The sequence below is a fragment of the Dufourea novaeangliae genome, unplaced genomic scaffold (genome assembly GCF_001272555.1).
Source record: "Dufourea novaeangliae isolate 0120121106 unplaced genomic scaffold, ASM127255v1 scaffold105, whole genome shotgun sequence".
NCBI classification, from domain to species: Eukaryota; Metazoa; Arthropoda; class Insecta; order Hymenoptera; family Halictidae; genus Dufourea; species Dufourea novaeangliae.
The window spans coordinates 41,430-68,182 of record NW_015373975.1 but is presented as its reverse complement, the minus strand read 5'-3'; the positions used below and the strand labels follow the sequence as shown (position 1 = coordinate 68,182).

General features: G+C 37.5%; 1 protein-coding gene across 1 annotated transcript in view; it reads right to left on the bottom strand.

Annotated features, from left to right (window-relative positions):
• Nucleotides 1-26,349, bottom strand: part of LOC107187093 (zinc finger protein 43-like) — a 29,675-nt gene extending 3,326 nt beyond the window's left edge. The window contains exons 1-4 of the mRNA XM_015575098.1: nucleotides 26,125-26,349; nucleotides 24,612-24,753; nucleotides 8,431-8,586; nucleotides 2,880-3,140 (exon numbers count right to left, since the gene is read on the bottom strand). Coding sequence (XP_015430584.1) covers nucleotides 2,880-3,140; nucleotides 8,431-8,586; nucleotides 24,612-24,753; nucleotides 26,125-26,349 — 784 coding nt within the window. The remainder of the gene's footprint in view (nucleotides 1-2,879; nucleotides 3,141-8,430; nucleotides 8,587-24,611; nucleotides 24,754-26,124) is intronic.
• Between the last annotated feature and the right edge of the window lie 404 nt (nucleotides 26,350-26,753).

The window sequence follows — 26,753 nt, the reverse complement described above, 5'->3', positions numbered from 1 at the left end:
TGGTTGGCCAAAAGTTAGAATTGTCCTTTTTTGTACCTGGGCCAACGATCATACCCAACGTAGGGCCCACGTCACTATAATACGAAGGGCCAACTGAAGGTTTCTTTCTGTAAGGCCAATTGTTGAGTATCTACAATAAACCAATAATAGGAAGACAACTGGCTATCCACACTTCCATATCTACACTTCCATAAAATCTTTTAAAAATATTTGGAGAAGTATAACACTGGAAATAATAATTATAATAATTACTTCCCAGATAGCACATAACGACTTGAAGACATCCATTTTACAGCTATTTTAGGTCTGAACGACCGAATGTCCTGATTAGTAACAAAGATGTCTTTAAAACGCCTTTTGACCTTTGTTAGGCGTCTTTAAGACGTTTATAGACGTCCCTAAGACATCTAAAGGCGCCTTTAAGACATTGGTGTAGACCTGTTTAAGGCGCATTTGTAAATATATAATATACAAATATACATATTTAATAAAATGCGCCTGTATAACAAACAAGTAATATAAAATAAGTATTGTGTAAATATAGCTCTTCAATATTTGTAAACATACTGTGAATGATATATTTTACCAAACATGGTATGTAATAATAATAAAAATAAAAATAAAATCAACTGTAATCAAATTTTAAGAATTAAATACAAATGAAATTAATACAAATGAATTTGTATTAAGTTTGATTTCACTTCGATAACCCTGTTTGGTTAAATTTACATTATTATTAATGAGTCTCGATAAACATTTTAAATTCGTCCGAATAGCGTTTCATAAAGATCTGCATTTGACCTGATTTAGATCCGATAAATATGTCGCAATTACGTCTGTTTACGATGTCTTGAAGACGCCTTGATTTGTCACGTTAGACCTTTAAAAGACGTGAAAACGCTATTCCTAAGCTATTCAAGACGCCTATAGACGCTTGGAACATCTGAAACAGACGTCTTTAACCTGTCTTTAAGTCAGCTGTGTGCTATCTGGGTTGTTATAGTAATTATATACATGTATAAATTGTATATGTATATTAAACAGGTAAACAAGTGTTTTACCAGCAGTTAAAAGTTACCTTTATAATTATGTACAATTTATATATGTAGGAGCATTGGATGGAAGTCCCAAACCCACACTCGGCCATTCGCCCTTAACCCTTTACCATACCATTTAACTCGGAAGAATCCGGGCCCAAGCGATGAGCCCGAATGGTCGGGGAAAGAGCCGAAGCAGCGGAGACAAAGTGTCATTCATACTTGGCCCGAGATTAAGACCACGAGTTCGACTCGTGATATTTATGTTTGGCTCAAAATTCTCATCACGAGTCAGACTCGTCAAAGTATGGCAAGGGGTTAAATGTCTTCTGCGTACGTCTTCTTTCATCGTCTTTTTCGGGTAACACTCTCCCATTTTTCAACTTCTTAATAACAAGTTTTTTATTCTTTAATAACAAGTTTTTGGTTGTAGCAACATTTCTGACGTCTTTAAGACGATATTTAAATGTTGGCAAACTTTGGGTGGGAAAATGTTGTATTATCGTTGTAAATTTCTTGTTAATTAACAAATTATAATAATTGTCGGCCCAACATTGGATATTCGTTGACAAATTGTCATAATTTTTTCGTCGTAGGCCCTATTTTCTGAATTTGTAAACAAAAACACTAACTACATCCCAACTAACTCGCAACTGTTGGCCACCGTTGGCTAACCATAAATGCTACTAGGGTAATTACATCGTACCTATTCTCATATATTCTTCTGTTTCATTGTACTTAATACGTACTTTATTGATAATATTCAATTATACAGGATGTAACAAAAATGTTGTCCGACCCGGAAATGGGGCACTCGGGGGGTGAATTGGAACAAGTTTTTCCTTAGCAACAATGTAATCTGAGTCTTCGTTACTGAGATATTAACGAAAAACCCCGACCAATCAGAGCGCGAGTTTGCTAGCCGATTTCCCGCGGTAACGCTGCCTACCAGTCGCAGCGCGTAGTCATCGCTAGCGCGGGAACTCGGCTGGCAAGCTCGCGCTCTGATTGGTCGGGGTTTTTCGTTAATATCTCGGTAACGAAGCCTCAGATTACATTGTTGCTAAGGAAAAACTTGTTCCAATTCACGCCCCGAGTGACCCATTTCCGGGTCGGACAACATTTTTGTTACACCCTGTATATAACAGTTAGCAGAAAATCATGCATAATTAACAAATTAGAACGTTGGTATACAAAGTATAGAGGTGACAGTCTTGCACGATTGATAGTAATTAATCATATGCACTTACTCATAAAACAATAGTGTAAACTGCGATTAATACACTTCAGATTAGGACTCATGCAGTTTACTTAAGAAAATATTGTTTGTTTTATGCAATAGTAGTAGAACAAAAAACTTGTGCAGAATAAGTTAAAACTTATAGCATTATCGCAAGGATATCCCAAAAAGTATTTATTTATTCTAAGTTAGTTCAATAAACATTCAAGACCAGCGACTACTTCTGCGTGTTTTTTGCTAACTCTACTGGCAACAATACTTTTTTTTAATAAACTATGTATCATTTCTTAATTGAATGCATCCTACTTTAAAGTATATTGATCAAGGTTTATATTAATGTAAATTATAGTTTCTATTCCTAATAATAATATTGATTACATATGTAAAATGCGTTTATACGTATGTGGTGTGCGATTATTTTTGCGAGCAACTCCGATATGATCTTTATTGTCACCCCTGCCAATTTTCTTTTAATTTTCACACTTTTGTATTGCTGCCATTCTGCACCGTAAATACACGATAGAACAAGAGAAACGAAATAACATTCTAAACATATTTTTGAAGGTGTCAAATCTTTATTCGTAAATTTATAGTCTCTGTACCTGTATGTGTTCTCATGTGGCGTTTTAGCAGGGAAGGTCTGTCGAAAGATTTCCCACAAACTTCGCACGGTAGTAGAAGCCTTTCACCTCTCTTAATTGTAGTCAGAATACTACAGTCCAAATGATCTCCCGCCAGAGATAATGTTGATGAAGAAGACTCTTCGGATGTCGACTCGTATTCATCAACTTCGTAATACGGATGTGGAATTGCAGATGGCACGTGTTGAGAAAGAAGTGCCATGGACAAGTCTAATGGAGACTCTGGAAACCAAAATCAAAATATTGTATACTGTTTTCACTTGTTTTTTAATGGTATATTTTCATATAGATCAGAATTTTTAACACTATAAGCGAATTCAGTCGACGTGATTAGTGGTCCATATTATATTTACAGAAACCTAGTACAAGTAAGTGTCATTCACATTACGTCTGCTAGCAAAAAACAGATTCCAACTGCAGGAACTGAAAGTCGGTATTACATATTTTGATACGGTTATCATGTCAGGGGTGTCATTTGGAAATCTATATATATATCCAAACTCGAAATAATTAACCGTATTTTTCTGGTTTTTATATATTTAATAAGATCTCTCTAAAACTGAAACTTTGTAACTTATGGCCCAGCTTAAGTGAACATAATTCATACAAAGTTTACAAGTGTTGATGAAATTGACCCCAAATCACACGAGCGAATTAGCTATCAAAGAGTATAGTATACCAATTGCAGGAATTACTTTTATAAACAATTCTTTGTTACAGGCATAGCATGAAGGAATATTTTTAATAAATCCACGCGATTGAATTTATAATACAGTCGAGATGAAAAATATGCATTACATTTCTGCCTCTCCGCCTCTGTCTCATGTGAAATCTCAGATCGAAATAACGATAAATCAGCATTAAAAAAAATGCGTGACAGCGTATCGCAAAAGTAGAAAAAGATCTGCTCTTACAATACACGAATGGTTTCCAGTTCTTCTAAGTGTACAGCTACATGTTATATAGTAAATTATAAACAAGGCATGGGTTGGGAGAGAGCAAATATATGACTAAAAAATTTTAGGGGGAGCAATTTATTTTGGATACTTTTATCGCACTTGAGGACACTATATGTTAGAAACTGCCAAGATAAAGTTAATAACAATGACTTTTTGGCAGGAATGTATCTTAATATGAAATTCAATATCGTTTTAACCCAGCACACCGTTAAAGCTAGTAACCATTTTATACATACAGTGGTGCCCACTTGAGAATTCAACTAAACGAGAGAGCAATAACGATTGTAAGTGAGATACCGATATCTGACACTACATAGGGGACGAGAACTCGGGTCTGTAGGTTGCGTCACGTCGTCCGATATTTTCACCGGCAACTTGTCAGGCCCAACTCTTATTGTAAAACCGTGACATAGTTACCGGCTCTTTGGCACATAGTACCACCGTTTACTAAACCAACCGTGTATACGGTACCAACACATAGCAACCACCTCTTCGGCACGTAACATTACCGTCGTGCACAAGACTCCAACGTATCACCTGTCTAACGGCCCCAGTAACGCAATAAACAATAAGTTTCATATCAATTGTCGTATTGTGAATTAAGTAAAATGAACACCGAGACTGTGAATTCGAAACATTCCTTTATTTATTTAACTTACTCGAAAAATCCTTATAACAGTTATGAAAAAAAACAGGTTTCCGTAAACGCAGTTCTAACGAGTATTGATGACAGAATCGGACGCTAAAATGGGCAGAAACGCGGATGCTTATCGGGCACTACTGTACTTGCGAGTATAATAGGCAGAGAAAACATACGCGTTGCATACTAATTATGTGCCGAATATTTCAATCATAAATGAAGATGAATTTGAAACAGACGATGTTGAAAAAATTTTTTTGAGTAATTTAATGATAACAAACGCGGTCATAATAATTTTATTCGTGCATTAAATATTATGAATATGTTAAGGGAATTCTTAGAATACCCTCGGTTAGATTAGAAAGGCGCTATTTTACAGTTATGATCTAAGAAGAAACATAATATCCCGGAAGAGCATTCATTAGATAAAATGGCGTTATCAGTGCCTCCGACTCAAGTTAAAACTAAGACATTGATCTCTTCCTTAAAGTAGGTATTACCGTCTTTACGTTACAATTTCTTTCAATATATTCTTAATAATATTTACATAAGTTGTAATACAGGAAAACATTCTTCAATGAACTAATGCGTAGTCTCACGTTTCTATATTTTCTTAATAAAATTCGTTACGGGCGTAGACCGTTCGGAACGTTTTTCAAAAAATGACACTCACACTTGCCTATGACTAACACTTAGCACTTTTATTATTAATATAATAATACAACTTCTTGATGTTCATTCGCAGAATATTCTTAATTAACTGAGCCGTCGCGCACTTGATGTCGCTCTTTACACAGGGTGTCTCAAGAATGTCTCTCTTCCGGGAATGAGGGGTTGTTGGGATGATTTGAAACCACTTTTTCCTTAGCGAAAATGTTATCTGCGGCTTTGTTAACGAGATATTAACGAAAAACGCCGACCACTCAGAGCGCGAGTTTGTCAGCCGAGTTCCCGCGCTAGCGGTGGCTACGTGCTACGCTTGTACTATGAATTTCCGAACAAGCAAGTCGGCATGCATCCCAGGAAAGCGCGTATAATAGCAAATTAGAAAAGCATAACAAATCGAATTTTTTATCATGTTTCGTTTGTCATTTAAAGTGATGAATGAATGAAACATAAATGTAAGAAAATCATGTGTAACGTAAAAAGACGAATACACAATTATTTTTTTAACAGAATCTTTAGGAAGCCCGAAGAAAAATGTAGGTACGGAAACTTGCAGAATTATTGCCGGGAAAAAGTCATATGTAGCTTGTGTAAATTAAAAAAATAGTAATCAACAATAAATTGAATAGAACTCACCCTTTCGGAAATAAAAATACATAGAGGCACCCTGGTTTCACAAAAATTATAAACTGTGGCGGCCTGTATTTTTTAAACAAATGCCGTACCAGCAAAATGATAACTTAAATCCCCTCCGTAATTTCACGTGAACTACAACATATTTTATTTTAAACAAAATATCTGACATTGAGTGTAAGAAGTGATAGATTTGGTGTGGAATGTCCAATAAATATAGTCCGAATGACTTTATATTTGGACTTATTTACACTAGAAGAACCCTGCACAAATTACAGCCTACACTTTCCTGAAAACGTGGTAAAATGTAGGTAAAACTGCTCTTTAGGGGATGCACCCGCAATGACCTTGATCTTGATCTATGTTGTTAAAGTCATCTTCCTGAGTGAACTTCAGAACGTTTTAGTTGTCTCGTGTTGTTTGTTGAAAAGTTATTAACAAAATAACTTTTAAAACTTAAACGTACCTCTTCTACGTGCCACCCCCCTTCCCCCACACACACCCACGCCAAGTGCTAAAAATTGGACAGACAACCAGGATAGTTGACTTCCCCGTTTTGGGTTCCAACAACCCACAATCACACTGCATGTGAGTACGCGTGTGCGTTTGTTTGTGAGGATGGATGGAAAATCTTCCAAAGACTCCACGAGCCCGTGCTCTATGGGTTGTAGGATTTTCACTTTCGTTTTCCTGTGTCCCTCGCGGGACCGTCATCGGGTATTACTTTGCAGGCACACATCGATCAGGATACCCAGGTATTTCAGCGATGGTCCCGAAGTTATTTCTTGTTCGACAACAGTAAGGGTAATGGTCTCACTACACTTCCTGCTTGTAGTGAACTCCGCCTCAGTCTTATGATCCGCGTGGTGCAGACTCACTATTGAAAGGCATCGACGAATAGTGGCGATGGTCTTGTTGTAGATCTGCACATCTCCTTCCAGATGCTTTGCCACCACTGCGATAGCAACGTCATCAGCGAACCTAATGATCTCTGCGTCCTCGGGAATCTGAAGCCTAAATATGCTGTCGTACATCACATTCCATAACAAAGGGCCCTGCACAGGGACTTGTGGAACCCCTCCGGTGACCTTGTAGGCCCTATATCCCTCATCTGTACTGTAATGTAAGGTCCTATCCTTAAAGCAGGCCTGTCCAACTTGTGGCCCGCGGGCCGAAATCGATAATCGCCCCTACCGGCTTGCTCTTTCAGCCGAGGGGAATGACCCCCCCCCCCATATCCACAAGAAGCCCGACGATATAGAGGCAAGAAAGCGTGTGTACATGCTCTGACTGTCCCCACTTCCGACGCTCCAGAAATTCCTACCCGCACGTACCTCTTGCCGCACGATCGCATCGCAGCGCAAGCGAGTAGTGGGGAATAGACTGAGTGATGGTGGGGACCACGTCGTCTGGCGAAATGACTCGCGGGTCACATGTTGGACAGGCCTCCTTAAAGTAGCCGGTGACTATTCTCATGATGTACTCGGGCGCATCCAGCTGGCGTCGGGCTTCAACAATACAACTCCATCTCGCAGAATTAAAAGCATTCTTGATATCCAGAGTCACGACCGCATAATATTTTTTAGCTCCTTTCTTCCACCTCTTTTCTCCATTGGCCTTGCGGGTTGATAGTATCCAGAGTTAACCCCTTAACCTACGATTTACTTATCACATATTCCACAAATATTCATAACTTTAGGAGGGCGCCGCCGCTAATATTTATATTTGGCCCGATTATCGTATTACGGGCTATGCCCGTAATATTCACTTTTGGCCCGATCATCCACTACGGGCTATGCCCGTAATATTTACGTTTGGTCCGATCATCTACTACGGGCTATGCCCGTAGTTGTAGGTTAAGGGGTTAAGAGAACCTTTCTGAAATCATATTGGTGTTCCGTTGGGCCTCTGTCTCCCTCGGTGCATTTCTCCAATCGGTCACGTATTATCCTCACTAAAATCTTCCCTGCCGTATCCAGTAGACAGATTGGACGGTAGGATGACGGATCTTCCGGTGACTTGTTGCCCTTCAGGAGCAGTTTTATTTTTTTCATGAATATTTAAGTCAAATATCATCTGTTATTGTGTGCGTGTACAAGAAGAGTAAACGGTTGTCGGTTATGGCTCCCACGTAAACAACAGTTTTACGGTTGTACGTTATAGATATGCCCGACACCAATCTACGACGAACATACCTACCTGTCAATTTCATAAATTATTATTTTGATAGATCGTTATGCAAAGAAGATAACGACAAAATATATACGTTAATTAGGCGTGTATTACTGATCGTGACATCCGAAATCTACGTGTATTTTACAATTTCCCCCTTAACTTCCGGGTAAATCACTATGCATTTTGGACTACCTGAAACCTGTAGAAATACATATCTTGCACAAAGTTTTCGTTGGTCGCTGAGTCCAATATTTGCCAATTTCTACTACCTATTGTCCTTTACGTTAACATATAACATGCATAACGAATACGTTATATAAACGATAGGTGCTGTTAATAAATACTATGAACGCTAAATTGAAACGTACTTTTAGGTACGTGTAATTTCATGCATATCGACAAACTAAATCTATGTACTTTAAAATTTTGAATAACTCACCATTTAAAATAGAGTCGATCGTGCATCTATACAAAGCGGATCTCGAACACATATCATGTGATATAAAAACAAAATCTCGCTCTGCCGTAGGAAGAAACCATGCCACCAATTCAGTATCCGGTTGAACATTTTTTATTACCTCAAAAATTGGATCCCCTAGGTTCCAGGAACGAAAAACAAGAAAAAGCTGGTATTCACATTTACGATATCATATAGACTACGCCATAAAATTAAAGGATCACCTTTAACAACAAGGAGAGGTCACAGTCGTTACTTCATTGATTTTAATGAAACTTTTTCTAATAAATCTAGAGCACAAATAAGCCGACACGTATTTTGCCGTTTTCGCCAATACTCATTTCTTATGAAAATATTTTGTACTTAATTTTTATCATTTCAGCAAATACAGTGTAGGAACCGCCAATACCGACACTCAATGTATACTTACGATTAGATGTAATAACAATGATATAGACAGGGGCAACCTGCTAGAGGGCATTAGAGATGCCAACAAGGAGATCGAACAGTCGAATACGAGAATTAGTACGAACGAGACGCGTAAATATGACACAGGCATATGACCACATTTACACATATAGTTTATTCAGTTAAAGGCATGCGGCCAAATACTTTTTTTTGTTTATTTCTCACCATTCATACCTTACCTTATATTTAACCATAGTAAAAATCTTAAATAAAGGATGTTTGATCACGATGGTCTTTATTGCGAAGCAGATGAAGGTTCTCTTTTACGCAAACAAAACTTATTTAATACGTATTTATATGCATATATAAATGAACTTGAAAAACTTGAACAAAAATCTATTTGCGCAATATCACGGTTTACAAGGAAATTTCACGCTCTCGCACAATTACACCCGAAAACCAGAAGAAGGGACATCGTCGTGTCCGCGCCTTCGATATTACAATGCTATCAACCTATTAGACACACTCATCTCTACGCACTCGTTACCACCCCATACAATACAAAATTTAGTTGCATTCCAACAAAGAATAAAAGTGTAAGTGAATAAAGTATATATTAATTTATGTCCGTATAACAAACGGGCGGGCAGCCTGACTTCGGGACGGCTCAATAAGAATGGAAGTACAGGGGTCTCTCGATTATTGTCCCGAACTCGTGTCCGCGTAGAGATTATAACCGTGGATCACGCGAAGCACTTCTGACCCTCGTGAATACGTTTTTTGCCCGAAGCTCGAGCCTCGGCACTCGCCTTTGTAGTATTCCGAACGTAGAAAAGGACAAGTCAGTAAAAAACAGAGAGAAAGCTTCTTTTCCCACTCGACTCGGCTGCGTGATCCGCCTGCAACGCTCTCGCCGACCAATGGTTCCATTATGGCCGACCAAACAGTTCGATTGTGTGTGTACCGTTTCGGCCAATAATAAAAATGCGTGTGAATGGAGGTGATCGAGCTACATTTTATTCGTCGACAGCTTTCTGGGCAGTCGCTGACGATTGAACGCTTTGACTAATCGTCGTACAGTCCCCCGCTCCGTCCGTCGAGTCCTTCGAGCGTATACATTGTGGCCCGGCGCGCAAGACAACGCTAATGCAACCTTTTTGTGGGCTCCCAACGTTCAGTCGTCGGCTCGTGAACGGAAAGCCGTCTCGGCGCGCCGCGGCAACAATGTATGCGGTTGACGAGTTCCATGCCCCGCCCCCCAGTGGTCAGGATGATGCTTGGACAATAATCGCATATCAACAGTCATTAATTGCAAGACCTGTAATCAGCTCGAGAACCCGAGATCCAGCTATTTAGTGGAGACAAAGACGGAAAGGTTTACCACCTTTATTCCCGTCTTTTCTTAAATCATAATTTGTATATCATTATTTATTATTCATTTATATATACCTATATTTTCATTACTACCAAATCGTTTGTAAATATAGAATATGTCTATATACCTATTTAGATAAATACCGTGTTACAAAATTGGGAAATAGAGCATATTCATCTCGACGGTATTTTAAAATATTAATACCAGATACTTCATACTTAGTATTTTATATAAAGGGAATATATAGAGAACTATGTTCTTCGGGACAGGCTCAGGTTTACAATGAAAAAGGAACAAACAAATAACAGTGCTAGAGGTGTGCGAGAACTCGAAAATACCGAGTCGGGACGGATCGAGAATGTTTATCGGGTTCGGGTCGGGTTTTCGATTCTCAAAAGCATTGGGAATCTTGAATGTGTCGGGTTTCTCAAAAACTTCCGAATTTCCGAAAATGATCGGGATTCTAAAAAATATTGGGGTTTTTGAATTCATGAGGACTTATTCAGTTTATCACTTTGGAATTATAAAATATGGGAAATGAAGTGAAATAGTGCATCAAATATAGAAGTAATAATTATGAAATGTTTATTTTTTTTAATTTTCATGGAAAAAGGCCAAATTTTCTACATTTTCAGACAATTGTCTTGCCCTGTTCAATGTGATTATATTTACTGTCATGGAGAACAGTCGTTCGCTAGTTGTTTGGGTGGCAGGTACAGCCAAATATCGGCGTGCTATTTTTCCTAATTTGGGAAATCTTTTACAGTTTTCTTGCCACCAATTTGCAATATCAACCGTCCTTACTACATTATCTTCTTCAAAATACATTCTAGTTTCACCATCTTCACGTTCGGCCAAATTATCTATTGTGTGTTTTGTACTGTGTTTGCCCAAATTCTCTTCAACAAACATGAACAGTTTTGATTTTGGTTTTCCTATAAAAAAAATATTTGAATAACGTATTTTTCAGATTCTAAAACTTTTGATTAATTTATGAACAGTTTAGAGACATACCCATTATTATCACATTTTATAGTTAATTCATACTTATTACTATGAGTGTCAGAAGCATACGTAATATTATATTTTAAACAATTAATTGCTCATTATTTTCATTTAAATCAGGTCGCACGAATTCGAATATTCGTGTTGGTGCCACACAGACGTCTATAGAGGTGTGCGTACAACGTACACTCGTGACATCGTAGATTCCAAATATCGCAAGAACATATTACAACAATACTGAAGGCAACAATTTTTGTTACTTGCACATATTCTCTATTCGTGTGCGTTCTGCATATGTATGTTATGGAATAAGCAGATACATTTAGTGTTTCCAACTGATGGACGGATATCACGAAAAGATACATATTCCAAATTTAATAATTTCATATTAAGTAATTGAATAAGTTCTCACAAGCTCTAAACCTCCCACACGTTTTAAAACCTTGATATTTTCGAGAATCCCGAAAACTTGCGGGATTCCCAAGTTCTTGAGAAACCCGACACTTTCGAGAATTTCCGATACTTTTGAGAATCCCGACACTTTTAAGAATTCCGAATACTCTAGACTCTAGGGAATCACGACATAATCAAGAATCCCAAAATGTTCGAGAACCCGATATATTCACAACCCGTCTCGACCATCGGGTTCCCGATATTTGGGGTTCTCGCACACCTCTAAACAATACACAGTAATGGATATTTCCTGGATGTTTGGTAGAAAGGAAATACGAAAAGATGACGATTTATTCTTTAATGTTTACATGTAAGAAACATAATTGTTCTATATTTTTCGGTAGCAACTTAGTTCGCGTACTACTAACGATGTGTCCAGCCCTAGGAAATAAGCGTTCGCTCGTCGTTTGGGTAGCGGGAATCGCAAGTACTTGTCTTGCAGCTGTTTGTAGAATAGGATATCTAGTGGAATTACATTTCCACCATTCCATTATGTCACTTTTTTGCTTTGTCAAAACATTTATCCGCTTTTGATTGTTTTGTAGCTAATCAATAAAAAACACATTGATAATTCATTAATATAGTATGATTCATTATGTATATACATGTATGTAGGTATCCGTATAATTTGATATCTTACAATTTTCATTACTGGAAGTACTTTTCAGATTGCCGTCAATATTGAGTCCTGAGTTGTTTTCAGTTTCGCTATGAATGTCATCTATTTTTTGTTTTAATTTATGAATGGCTGTATGTTGCTCTTCCTGAGGCAACAAGCGGCCTTTAAACCTTGGATCCAAGAACATAGCAGTTACTATTGTATCTAATTTTGTAATTGGTTCGAAGCGTTCCTACAAATAAAACATTTTATTCAATAATGCTGTCGAGGTCAAAATACTCTATCTCCCAAGTTTTTATACGGTATTTATCTAGATAGGTATATGGACACATTCAATTTTTACAAACGATTTGGTAGTAATGAAAATAAAAGTGAATTTATGTAAATGAATAATAAATAATGAGATACAAATTATGATTTAAAAAAAGACGGGAATACAGGTGATAAGCCTTTCCGTCTCTGTCTCCATTTAATAGCTGGATCTCAGGCTCTCAAGCCGATGACGTCCGATTCTTGTCGAGCCGTCCCGAAGTCAGCCTGCCCATGCTCAAGCCCCCCGGGATCCCGAGTAATACGGGAGTATCGAGATCCCGCCCGATCCCGCCTGAATTTTGCCGTCCCGTCCCGCGCCCGTAGTTTCGGGTACCCGCACACCGCTAGATATCTAACAACAAAAAATAAAAATGGCTAACAAACTAAAAATTGTAATCTGGAATGCTAATGCTCTACAGCAGAAAATACAGGAGTTAAATCTCTTCCTTTAAACCAATAATGTCGATGTAATCATCATTATTTCTGATTATACATAATGAATCATCATTATTTATGAAATATACTTAGCAGATAAACACTACATGAAGATTCCGAATAATACGCTATACGATATTAAACACCCGCCTGGTCATGAACATGGCGGATCCGCAGTAATTATTAAAGACAACATCAAACATTATCTTCACAGTAACACGTGACACATATACTTGCAAGCAACTACGGTAAATATTGAAACTACCAACAGTCCAATAAATTTATCCGCTGTCTACTTTACTCCCAAACACAAGCTAACTATGGAACACTATTCAGAACTTTTTAAGTCGCTGAGAAAAAGATTTCTCGTTGGTGGAGACTATAATGCTAAACATAGGATATGGGAATCCAAAACAATGACACCAAAACGTAAAACCTTTCAGCAAGCGATCCGAAAATTACACCTCAATGTTCTTTCGTCAGGCGAACCGACATACTGGCTAACAGCATGTGACAAAACTCCCGACTTAATAGACTTTGCTATAATCAAAGAGCTAATCCTTGAATGTTTGAAGTCAAAGCAAGTTTTGATCTCAGTTCCGACCACACCCCAATTATTCTAAATTACGCAGACAAACCCGTAAACAGTGCAAAAAACACCGTCTCTCTGCAACAGTACCACAGACTGGCTACTCTTCAAACAACATATTAACAAAAACTAAGATTGTCATGTAAGCTTAAAAAAACTCGTTGTAAATAAAGTTACTACTCTGTTTCAAAAAGTAGGATGATATGCTACTGGACATAACGCAAGCAAACACTACATTAATTCTTATTCGGAACATATTTTACTGGAAATCGAACAAAAATGTGAACTAAAAAGCACCTAGCAGACGCAAAAAACTCCTTACAATAAAACACAGCTAAACTTAATTACCAAACGACTAATACGAGATTATTGTAACGAAGAATTCCATTTGTACATTTCTAGACTCTCGGCTGACGACGACACAAACTACTCCTTGGGGAAAGCCACTAAAAGACTGAAAAGTCCCATCCTACCACTAGTTTAGTTTAGTTTAGTTTAGAACGTGGTCTCCCGGGAGAAAGGAATTTCGATATTCCCTTCCAAGGCCCAGCTGTGACTCGGCGTCGTTAGCTATCTCATAGTCCCGTCATTGCAACTACCGTGGGCGTTACCCGGGAAGGCTATTCCCCCGACTTTCCAACCGTCCCAACTTTTTAAGGTCTGGGCCACATAGAGGTGGGGAAGTACTCGTGCGGGGGGCGGAGAGTCATTAGGATCGTCCCATCCCTACCTAATTGATAAGCTAGTGGAGTTTGAACGTTGGGGCCACCGATCCTTCGTCTTCTTAAGTGAGTACCAGCTCACTCTTTGCTTCACCCACAAACCGAATCTGTACGAATGGGGGTTTCATCGCACATAACGTCATCATTGAGAGAGAGCTGTATCGCCTATTTCAACCCCGTATCAGTACCTGTCTATGTCTCGAATATTTCAGGAACACTCCCACCCCTATTTGCCCACAACGAACTACCACACCCCCATCCCCAAGGATATAGAGGGAGCACCGATGCTCCAATAGTGTACAAGGGGAGGCCTTGCTAGCCAGCCTCAAGGAGAGGCGTGGCCGGGTTCGCACGATCACATCCGCCGGGAGCCACGATGAACCGTAAATGAATTCATCGCCAATGAATTTAATCTCGCTACAGTGGGATGTTTTGATGTTAAGATAGAAACAGACGGAAAGAGTAGATCTCGCGCCCTAACGTTTCCGGTTTCCCCTCCTTTACCATAACCCCTTCCCATGAAAAATACGAGGAACGTGACGCGAATGATAGCTCACCGGACTTCACCGAAATTCCCTCCGAGGATTGAATCTGTTTCATCAGGGACTAACACCGCGTTCTGGGTTTGTTAATTTGTTAACCCATCCCTAGGGTTGATGCTCTCTCTCTCTCAGACTTACCACGGTACGTTGCAGCGTCTGCCAAGCGCTCCATAATTCGTCGCTAATGTCCAGAGTCATGGTTTTTACCGGCACGTGCCTGTTAGAGCGTGGCCTGGTTTCAGCAAAGACATACTTTACGTCCGGCGCCTTATCCTTATGGATTGCCTTCCGAATTACGATGATTACAGGGCTCGTTGGGTCGATATCTCGCAAAGTGATGCTCTTTATCTTTCCGAGACTCGATTTGCCAGTTTACGTCCTGCTGTTTAGTATCGCATTCAGGCTCCGCTCCTCCTAGCTAAATAGTGACACGGATAGGACTCTTAAAGAGTACCTAAGATGGTCCCCCTTATCCCTAGAGCCCGAATGATCGATCCTATTATTTGTCTGTTTGTCTTCTTCTCTGAATAGAACACGCAATCCTACCACTAAGTACAGCCTATAACAGAGCTACATAACTTCTGCTCCCGGAGTTAGTCTCCTACTCCAGGGGTACCCCTACTATGCGGCTCAGGCTGCCTCGCGCGCTACGTATAAAGCGTCTTTGTGATTTTTATTGATTGAAGAAAGAGGTCATTCAACAGGAAGGATATACTACAAAATATTAAATCAATTTATTGCTTGTGAAAATTAGATAAAGAATTATCAGTTTTCCAAAGTGTCCAAATATTAATCTAACGTAACATTAGACACTGTTTTGTTTAAAATAGAAAATATAGTAAGTGTTATGAACAATATAATTAATGTTCTCATTGTTGTTAAGTAGACTCTTTGTAATAATGTGAATTACAACTCGATAGTTTCTTTCGTTACCACGAACAAAATTACATAATGCTGCTACCCTTGTAAATTCATTTTTCTTACATGTAATGTATTATAATCAAAGATTTGGTATAAATCTTCGAATAACTTTTGCCAGCACGAATAAATATGCTGCCGAGGGCCGCACAGTGGGGTATTTGACCCGAAAAGCTGATCAAAACTATTTTAAAATTTACTCAATTTTCAAAATCTCATAACTTTGTTACTATTCATCCAAAGTTGATGAAACGAAAACCATTTTAAAGTTTGTACTTTCTAATATTTTGTTCTTTAAATCAATTTTATCAAAATGGTTGTCTAGAGGGTAAAATTTACCCTTTAATACGAGTGTGTCAAACTGTACTTTTCCTTCATGTTCGTCAAGTGCTACGGAGTGCAAACAATATTTTTTGCAATGTTGATATATACCACCGGAAAGTATGATCGTTTGTCTTTAAAATAAAACAAACCTCGTCGAAGAACTATGTTATTCAACAAAGATACAGCCCTTTAAAGGAAACCTATATTTTACAAATGTTTTGTATGGTATAATATATACATATAATAGAAGGTCATCAACGAACCCTAGTCCTAATAAAGTTAATAACATACTAAAAACTTTAATCATCAGGAATTGACAGACGAAATTTACTTAATAAGTTAACAATCAACTGACAGAGATGGATGCACGCGGGTCGATTGTATCTACGATCATAAACATTTTGATTTATGTTATATAATATATAAAATAATATATATTTTAAGAATATTTTTTATTTGCAATATATAATAGAATTAATTTTCGTCAGAAAATGCTGTGCGAGATTGTTCATTAGACAGTATTTCTTGCTTATGATATATCTGTCCGTCATCGATCTATCATTCACACCTCAATTAACACATCATGAGATCAACCATACAATATACGCCTATCGTATGATCCTTTGCCTTCATAACAAGCTAAACTGCATCCAAAACGGATGTTTTTTAACGAAGTTATGGCCATTTACAGAAACGCCTGCCTCTTTGTGGTTTTATGTCTTTCGTGCATGGGACCGTTCAATGGTCTGCGTTTCTATAAATGAGTATAACTTCGTAAAAAAACATCCGTTTTGGATGCAGTTTGGCTTGTTTTTACGGCAAAGAATCATTATTTCTGAAATATATACAAAATTCCGGACACTGTTGTCTATGAGGAACATCCGTTCTCAAATATGAACAAAATTTTACAATTTGAAGGCCCTCTTTATAAGGGAAGATTTTACCTCTTGGGCACCGAGTTAAATAAAATCGAACGAAAGGGTCAAAATGTAGAAGGTTCAAGCTTCAATTTGCCTTTCATTTAAACAAATTCTGACGAATATTAACAAAGTTATGGAACATTGTATCTCAATAATTTGACACTAGTGCACAAGTGAGGCGATACTTTTGAACAGAACTGTAGTTTTAGCACCTCTTAGCGCCTAATTTTTCAAGAAATATATAAAGTAACGTCCATGGATAAGAATATATCAAAAGTAAAGGGGTACTTTGGGGTACAAAAAAGTAATTCAATGTTTTATACTTGATTTTACGAAAAAATAAACACTGTTTTCAAATTGTTATTTTATCCAAATCACACAAAAAAGTGAAGGAAGCAAGGTGCCAAATTACTCTAGATACCTTCCTCTATGTCCTACATAAGTTGTTATTGCACTTCCTTAACACTACACTTATAATAAATCACTTTCTTAATATAGGTTTCTTGGAATTTTCTTCGAGCACAAAAATTGTTGACTTTCAAGCCTCAATTTTTTACTAAAGACTGCTGTTTTCGAAAAACCAAGATAGCGGTTTTCTTTTATTCATTCTTAGGAACATAGGGACAAAGTTTCATTCATTTTGAACAAAGATAAAATTTGGAGTTTTGGCCAGCTTTTCGGGTCAAATACTCCACTGTGCGTCGTGCGCCGAAGGTCAAAGACACAAAAACCAGCGACCGTTCATCGGCATACAACGTAAGCAGGTAAGGAATGATGCACAAATAAAAATGTAAACTTTTACTTTTTTCAATATACTTTAATGAAAGTGGCACGAATCAATTGAGAAGATAATCTTGATGAGAATGTGTCCAAACGTGTCATCATTTGGGCCATTTTCAATAATACATCATTTCTATCGCAACATTATGTATAAATACAAATTGTTCGACTACACTCGAGTTTGGATTCATTTTCATCGGGAGAATCTCTTCAATTAATTCGTGAAACTTTCATTAAAGCATATTGAAAAATTTTAAAGTTTAAATTTCCATTTAGTCATAATTTCTTACCTGCTTACGTTGTATAACTCGACGCTCAGCAGCACGTTTAAAACATAAAAAATCAAAATACTGACAATTTCGGGCTTAAAGTAATTTTTTTTTGTTAATAACTCGTCGAGTTACCCCAAATGAAAAAAATTCATCACTCTACGCTAATTTGTTGCGCAAAAAACCTGCATATTTCCGGATCAGCTAGATATAACTCGCAAGATCAATTTCGGGCGACACGAGCTCACTCGCATGGTGAGCTCTCCCCACTCCGCTACCGCTACGCGCTGTCCATTTACATACCGGAACTTTGGGATCTTTATAAGAAAAGTCACTAAGGAACAGATAATTTAACTCTTCCTCCAGACTTCAAATTTCAACTCTTAATGTTAAAAATTGACGCTACAGTGATTTTTCAACACAAAAATTAGCGCAATTCCTAATTAACTTAGAGTAAAATATTTTGTTTCAAAATTTGTAGACAAATAACAAATATTGAATGGTCTATACGGCAATTCGATACAATAAAAAATGAAGATGTAATTGAAATTGTTTACAAGAAAAAAAGATACCTATTCCTTGGAGCCATTTTTCGGTGGTTTAATTTTAAAAATTCATTTCGTTTGGAAGTCTACGTGATAGTTGTACAACTCTTGAACAGTAATTAACTTTTAACGCTTGGGCATGTTGCCCGCACGGGCAAGTGGCGGGCAGCCGCGGACTCCTGTGAAGGCGACGCGAGGCAGGAAACATAACGACATATTTGCGTATTGGGATTCCTTGACCCTTCTCTCACATTTTAATCTAAACTAGCGTATCACTCGTATAGATTAATAATCATTTATGTTTCTTTTTATTCAAAACAGATAGGAGCAACCTGATCTTGTGTCGGCCACGCGAGAATGGTGTCTTTATATTAAGTAGTATTATGTATAAGTAGTATTTAAAGCAATTGTTATTAAATTTATACAAATACCATTGTAAATTGTATATTTTCTTACGATTTTTCAATAAAAAAAAGTCAAACCATACATATGCGTTATTCATTAATCCCGCACTATCTCCACTCCTATTCCCAGTATCAATTAACCAAAAATGTAATAAGAAATGATACATAATAACAAAATACTTAATTCTAAAACCTTTAAGTTCTAGAAGAAGTTCTGGAATTAGTTCTAATTTTCGCCACCAAAGTGGTGGGGGCGCCACTAAATGTCCCATAAATTCCCCAATTTTTCCGGTACTTTTCTGAATTCAAGATGCTGGAAAAAACTACTCGTTTTTAAGTTCGGGAATTAGTTCCAATTTCTGCCACCCACTGGTGGGGGCGCCACAAACGTGCAGGTTTTTCCGCCATCTTGGATTCAGAAAAGTGCCGAAAAAATTTGGGAATTTATGGGACATTTATGGGAAAATATGAGATAGTCGTAGTGATAGGCTTAATAAGCAACACATATGTACCATTTAACTGTCTTTTCAAATACTGTCTTTATTGAAAAAATCTAATGAAAATACACAATTTACAATAGTATTTGAATAAATTTCACAACAATTGCCTTAAATACTACTTATATATATACGAGTCTACAATGTATTTGTAACAATATGTGCATAAATTCAATAAAACATGGCTTAAATATTATTCAGACATATAACAATAAAAATAATTCCCTCTTCTGTAACTTGTAAATCTTCCGTACGATGTTCAAAGCTTCATATGGAATAGTTTCATACATTTGTCGTCGAAATTTTCATTCTTGGGGACATACGATACATGTCGGAATCCTGTGGAGGGGTTGCGAAGCAGGACACAACACGAGTCACGAGTTGTGATTCACGACATATTTGTGTGTGAAGAAAATAATAGATACGTGCTCTCATTCACACATTTCACCCACCACTGCCATATGCCAGCATGCTGCACGTTGTTGCCCGCTAATGAGTTTAGCGGGCGCTGAGTTGCCCATCACTGGTCTGAACGCATCAAATCGTAGAATCCAACTTACGCCTTTCAGAAGTTATTAATTAACAAAAATCGCATTTCCAAGATAGTGTGATAGTGGTATGCAGGGTGGTCTGGTCTGCTTTTGATGAGAAAACCATTAAATCGTGTGATATTTGACAAAATGTGATTTGAGCAGCCATCTTGTGTGTTTACATCGGTGTCTACCCCAATCGCACACTTTATAAAATTCCAATTCTTTCAACATATGCTGTTTATTGGTATTTCTGAGGACCAGACCACCCTATAATGAAGTCTACCCGTGTGTGCTATAACCGCAAAAACTTCATTTGTGCAATTATCAAAGCAGAAGTTCAATTCTACAAAATAGACTGTCTGACTCGTGCATCGCATATATATACACATATATACACGGTTTTCGTTGACTGTGTGAGCGCTTGCACACAGCTCACAGCCGACGAAGTCTCCGCCCTTAATGGTCCATGGGACGTTTGTAATGATGAAATTCGGGAAGACTTAAACGTAATATCGGTCTCTGATGAAATAACGAAGCTATGCAGAAATTACAAAACCAGACTGAATCATCATCTCAATACTACAGCCAAGGAATTCTACTCCACTGATCAACCCAAAAGATTACGGAGAAAACACTCGATGGACCTACTATTTTGCTTAGAGTAAAATCTTCACAATTTAAAAAAAAAAACAATTGCATTTAAACAATTATCACCGACGTTTCTCCAGTGGGACAAGTGTCTACGTGCTATTATCACCAAACCATTAAACGAATTTACCAAATATCCACACCTGGACAAATTGTAAAAACTCGAGTATGATAGAAAAAAAAGTTGCAACAGCTATGCTGGCGAAGGTGGTTATGTGCTAGGTTCTTAAACCACTGTATCGATGGTTTGAAATCCGGAAAATTAATTTTTTTTTCTTTAAATGTTCATAAATTTTTTTCTTTTTTCTATATTTTTTTAAACTGCTTATTATATTTCTACTACAACTGAAAATGTGATGGATGATACTAGTATTTAGTAAATCATGAACCGACATACACGAATCTTGGCAATAAGTGATAAAACAACGAAAGGGTACTACTCATTTGTAAAAACACTAAACGCAAGTATATACACGCTGCACGCGCACACACACCACATATACTAAATACACGCACTAAACACAATCTAAACACACACTAAACATGCATTATACACACATCAGACACAAGATACAAGTCCGACCGTGCAACCTCCTCGTCGCGTACCTTGAGTTATGCTAATGCCGGCAGTTCACATTTTATTTAAAGTGTGATAAAACTTTCCGGTAGAAAGTCATCTCAAACCGAATTCCCCAGAAATTTTTTTAAACTCTGTAGAGTCGCTTAATTTTGTGAAATTTGAAATAAAAGAAAGCAACTTTAGTTTTTTACTGCGTCCTACAAAAAAAAATGATATTCCAAAAAATTAAGTTTAAGTTTACAAAAGTAGAGGCTTCACGCTTTAAAACGAGCCCAGATAGTCTGATACGATTTTTTTTTAGGAAGTTACATAAAATTCATATTATATTACATAAAATAAATATTGGCAATTTTTCGGTCGAAATTTAGTGATCCTTCAATTTTGTGGCGTAGGGGATACTTTTAGAAATTCCTTTTCCCAGATAGCACTGTACATTCAAAGGACGTCAGTTTCATGTCCAGTTTATATCCTACGTCCATTTTGAACATCCCTAGGATGTTTGTAAGACTTCAATTTCGGATGTTCTAGAAACGTCCGACTCGGAAATCCTACGGATGTTCTCAAGACTTAAATTTTACATGTTTTAGGAATGTCTGTCTTTTAAGTCTTACGAATGTTCGTAGGATTTAAATTACGGATGGTTTGTTTAGTAATTTTGGCTCAATAATTTCATTCCATGCAAGGTGATGTATCCACGTGAGCAAGGTGTTATTTCATAAAGAACTAATACAAAAGTCTAACGACACTAGTAGTTTTGTGTGGAAACCTCAAGAAATTTGAAAAAACATTTTCTTAAACTGTCTCTAACCAACACAGAATCGGTACTTTCCTTTGAGTAAGTGATTTTTTCTAACTCTCTCTAACCAACGGTGATTTTTTTTCATTTACTGTCTCTAGCCAACACACAATCATTATTTTGCTCTGAAAATAAAAATAAACACAATGTAAACACAGATCATAACCCCCAGACCTATATTTTCATTATAATTCCTTATAGGAAATTTAACCTTTTATTTATTAACAGAAACTAACTTGACCTAATTTCTACTAACTGCGGAAATCCCAGGAAAGTTAATCTGTTATTTATTAAACACAAACCAACCTAACCTAGCTTCTATTACCTTACATCTTCTATGACGGCATCCTACGTATGAATATGCCTGAGGGCACTTTCCTGATTGGGTACGCAGATGGCGTTGCTGCTGTTATCGCAAGAGATGTGACCGCGGCACGGATGTGACTCAATTATGCGTTCGCTCTTAGATGGACGACCATAGATTGGAACTCGTGGTAGCAAAGACCGAGATCGTGATGCTCGCGAAGAGGCGCATCGACACCTTGTGCCCTATGCAGATGGGAGACGTGATGGTCCAGATCAAGACAACTGTGAAGTACCTGGAGGTGATACTCGATACCAAGCTCACCTCCTAAGAACAGATCAGACGTATGGCGGACAAAGCGGCGGCGGTGACGGCGTCACTGAGCAGGATCATGGCAAACATTGGAGGCCCGCGATCCTGCAAGAGGCAACTCCTTATGCGCACCGCCGAAGCTACTATGCTGTACGGCGCCGAGGTGTGGGCCGATGCGATGTGACACGAAAAGTATCGCAAGCGCCTCGTCGCAGTGCAACGAAAAGGGGTCCTTCTGATCGCGTGGGGTCATCATTCAGAAGCGACGCTTTGTCCACCAGCAGAAGGCTGCTCTCCGCTTGACGTGTGCCAAAAATACTGCCAGAGCCAACACCCTGACGACCTGACAGGACCGATGGACGCGAGAATCGCACGGTATATGGACTGCTTGCCTAATCGGCGAGCTCACCGTTTGGACCAATCGTCAACATGGCGTGGTAAATTATTATTTGACGCAACTTTTGACAGAGCACGGCCTGTTAAGTACCTACCTCCATAAGACGGGGAAATTCGCGGAACCCTGGGCGCTGACATGAAGGAGTGTTTTTAGCGGGTATACTGCACGAAACCAGAGTTCCGCACACCAGAAGGAGCAGCATGAGCCTTCTGATGGTGCGGAATGCATTTTCCCCCTCTAATAAAAAAAAAACTTCTATCACCTTGCATACAATGAAATCTAACCGTAATTTTAAAACTTTGGGAAAGTTTCTTATACGCCTTTTAAGACGTTACCATAGCGTTTTTAAAAACTCTGTAAACGTTTCCAAAAAGTACAGAAAATGTTACTTTTATACATTCGGAAAGTGTTCTTAGAATGTTGATACAGGACGTTCCATTTGGTAAATAGGACCTTCCTAGGACATTTAAAGATCTTAACGAGGATATAGGGGGGACATGTGGACCTTTTCGAGACATCCTCTGAATGAACCGAACGTCCGGAACGTACGTTTTCGGGACATATATATATATGACGTTTTTGTTTTATTTGGGAAGTGAGTTAAGCCAGATTCACCCTAGCGGTCACGGTACGGTCAGATCACGTCAAACCAGGCAGCGGTTTTTAACGCTCACACGTAGTCCAACGAGAGAGATATAGTCTAAATTCCAACTGATCGTGATCTGACCGTACCTTTGACCGCTAGTGTGACTTTGGCTTTAAAGTCTTGTAAATTAACAATTTTTATCACAATTATCACATAGACACCGTACAGAAGTAAACTTTAGATTATTCCATCGCATAATTCAAATAAGCAGATATTGTATCAATTCCAAAGGATATATGTATTTCAAAAATTAGGATTTTATAATTGATCGTTTAGTTATTAACATTGAAACGGTACTATGTATATTAGTGTTATCATTACAGTGGACTCTAACTATATTGCCATAGTCGGGGTTGTAGGAGAGTAAAATGGCAATGTGTTCAGAGCCCCCTCCATGCTAAGTTCTATCGTCATAGCCTCGGTCTCAGCGCCTGCGCAAAAGCTGGATCCTACTGGTGTGCCGGCGTATGCAACGTGGTGGGAGAACGAATTTTTGTGCACGAAAATACGTGTGCAGGGGAAGTGCCACGCATGGCAATATGTTTAGTGGCAATATTGTTAGAGTCCACTGTACTTTATATCAGATCTTTATTTCTTTGTATGTCTAGTATTGTGTCTTTTGTATTTCTAAATAATTGTGCCAATGTATAGTACATTAAAACGGACTTTGCTTTGTTTCGTTTACCACACACTATTTAAATCCGTGTTTACCAAATATTTTGAGTCGCTTGAAGATTAGAATACGTTACACTTCATGTAAAGAGGTGTATCATAGATGTATTGTGTAATTATACAACGCGATCCGTTGCAACGTGCTTTTTTTGTCTTACCTTTTACTTTGGTACCGATTAAGTTTACTTGCTCGTTGTAAGTCTGCACGATTCGAAGGAATCTTATCCAATTGCATTGGCGTTTGTTAAGGCTATAGTTTGAAAGGAATACTTCATCGTAGCACCCATATTCGCGTCTGATCTGTAACCAAAAGTAATTATGGAAAAGCATAAGATTTTCTTTTTCTTATGTCACATTTATTGAAATTTTATAAAACCGCATTGGAAGGATGACTAAGCTTGACGTAAACTTTCAAAAATTCCAAAATTTATTCCTCTTAATTTTTGACAGATTAACAGAAGGATTTCGATTATCAATGCCCCTGTTACATCTTCAAATTGTAGGTATAGAGTTTCATCAATTACTTTCATGACGAAATTTAGATTAGAGTTTGCAGAATTAAAATGAAGTAAATTGAATAGTAATTTGTGTGCTATATATAAAATTTATAAAATTATAGTACTTTATAGGTACAACTGGTATATAAATTTATTATGTTTACGATTACAAGATCATTTAAATTCGTGAATCATTAATGATAACCTACATATTATTAGAAATATACATGAAATTAATTTAACCGTTGAAAAAATTGGCGCTATTTCAAGTCGATTTGAAAAAAATTGGAAAGTGGAAAGAACATTCGAAAACGAAGGTACATTAAATGTTTCCAGATCGGTGTCATTTACAATTTTACCAATAGTATAGATTTCTTTAGCATATAGTCGAATGTATGTAAACAGTTGTAAACCTAGAAAAAATCAGTTTATTAAGTTTCTTTTATTTTGTGATACTAATATAGACCTGACAAAATTGTAGACTGTACTTTGCAAAATATAATGTCTAACATGACTTACAAACGAGGTAATATACAAGTGACTATTACCTAAGATCAGAATATTCCGGACCATATGTTAAATGATCCATGGTCCATAGTTGTGAACTATATGTAATGTAGTACATATTATTTGCAAATTAAAAGCCTTTATAAAAGTTGTATAAGTGAATAACGTTTCTCTGACTTTTAAATCTAAGAATTCCTTCATTTCTTAGGTAATTCAAGTGATATGAATCATGTCATCGATTGAAACGTTATGAAAAAGAAAAATTTAAAAATTAAACGTTATTTCAAACAATTGGAGTAACACAAAATTGAATAAGTTAAAACAATAGAATGTCACACGTATGTTACAAAGTTTGTATCATCATTTTTATATTGCTACTACAACGATGGGGATAAACTTTTAAAATAGTACTGTAAAGTTAAAGAAAAAGTAGTACAATGTAAGGAATGGATGAAAAATCATAAGAATTCCAAGATAATAATTCTTTGATTTCATAACTTGAGCGAGTTCAAGTATGATTATCTACTGTCTTATGTCTTCCTTGTTCGTCCTTGAAACTGATGAGTTAGACAGAAGAAACAAGATGTGATTGGACATTTGTACTGTAATCGTCGTGAACGGTTTGAAAAAGTGACATAATGACATGTTTGCGGTAACGATTACTTACATCGTTATCATCAAGGAGAGAATAGAGGTCAATCTTGTCAAATCGAATGGATCCCTGAAAGGGATAAATCAACGTCCCTGACGGGATAAGTACATTCGACCAAACAGATATCCGGACGTCCGTGATTAGGCTTCCTGAATCATTCTTGAAGAGACCCTTGTGGATGGACTGATCGTTAGCATGAACCAGAGAAAACTCTTTAGGTATCAGAACGCAGGTTTCCATAACAGAGGCCCCCTAGAGGGAATGTGTTGAAAAAGTCACAAGTACAGTTTTCTCCACTATAAACACTGTCTTTAACTGATCCCACGATGACAGATTAATCGTTGATATTGAACGCGCAATGTTTTGTTGTTTGTCGGTAGAGGGATTGAAATTTATGACAATACTATATGTTTTCACAAATCCCCGAAATGATTTGCCCGCGAATTGCAAGACCAGAGAATACTAAGTATAATGTTGTAGCAGACTTAAAAATAAAACAACATTTGGGCCGTGTTATATTTATTACCCCACAAGTTAATATTATCGATATATCGATTAATTAGGACTCATCACGTGACCGATGAAGCACTGAGATTTTCGAAATAGAACGGTGCCGCATTTAGACTACACTCGAAACAAATTTA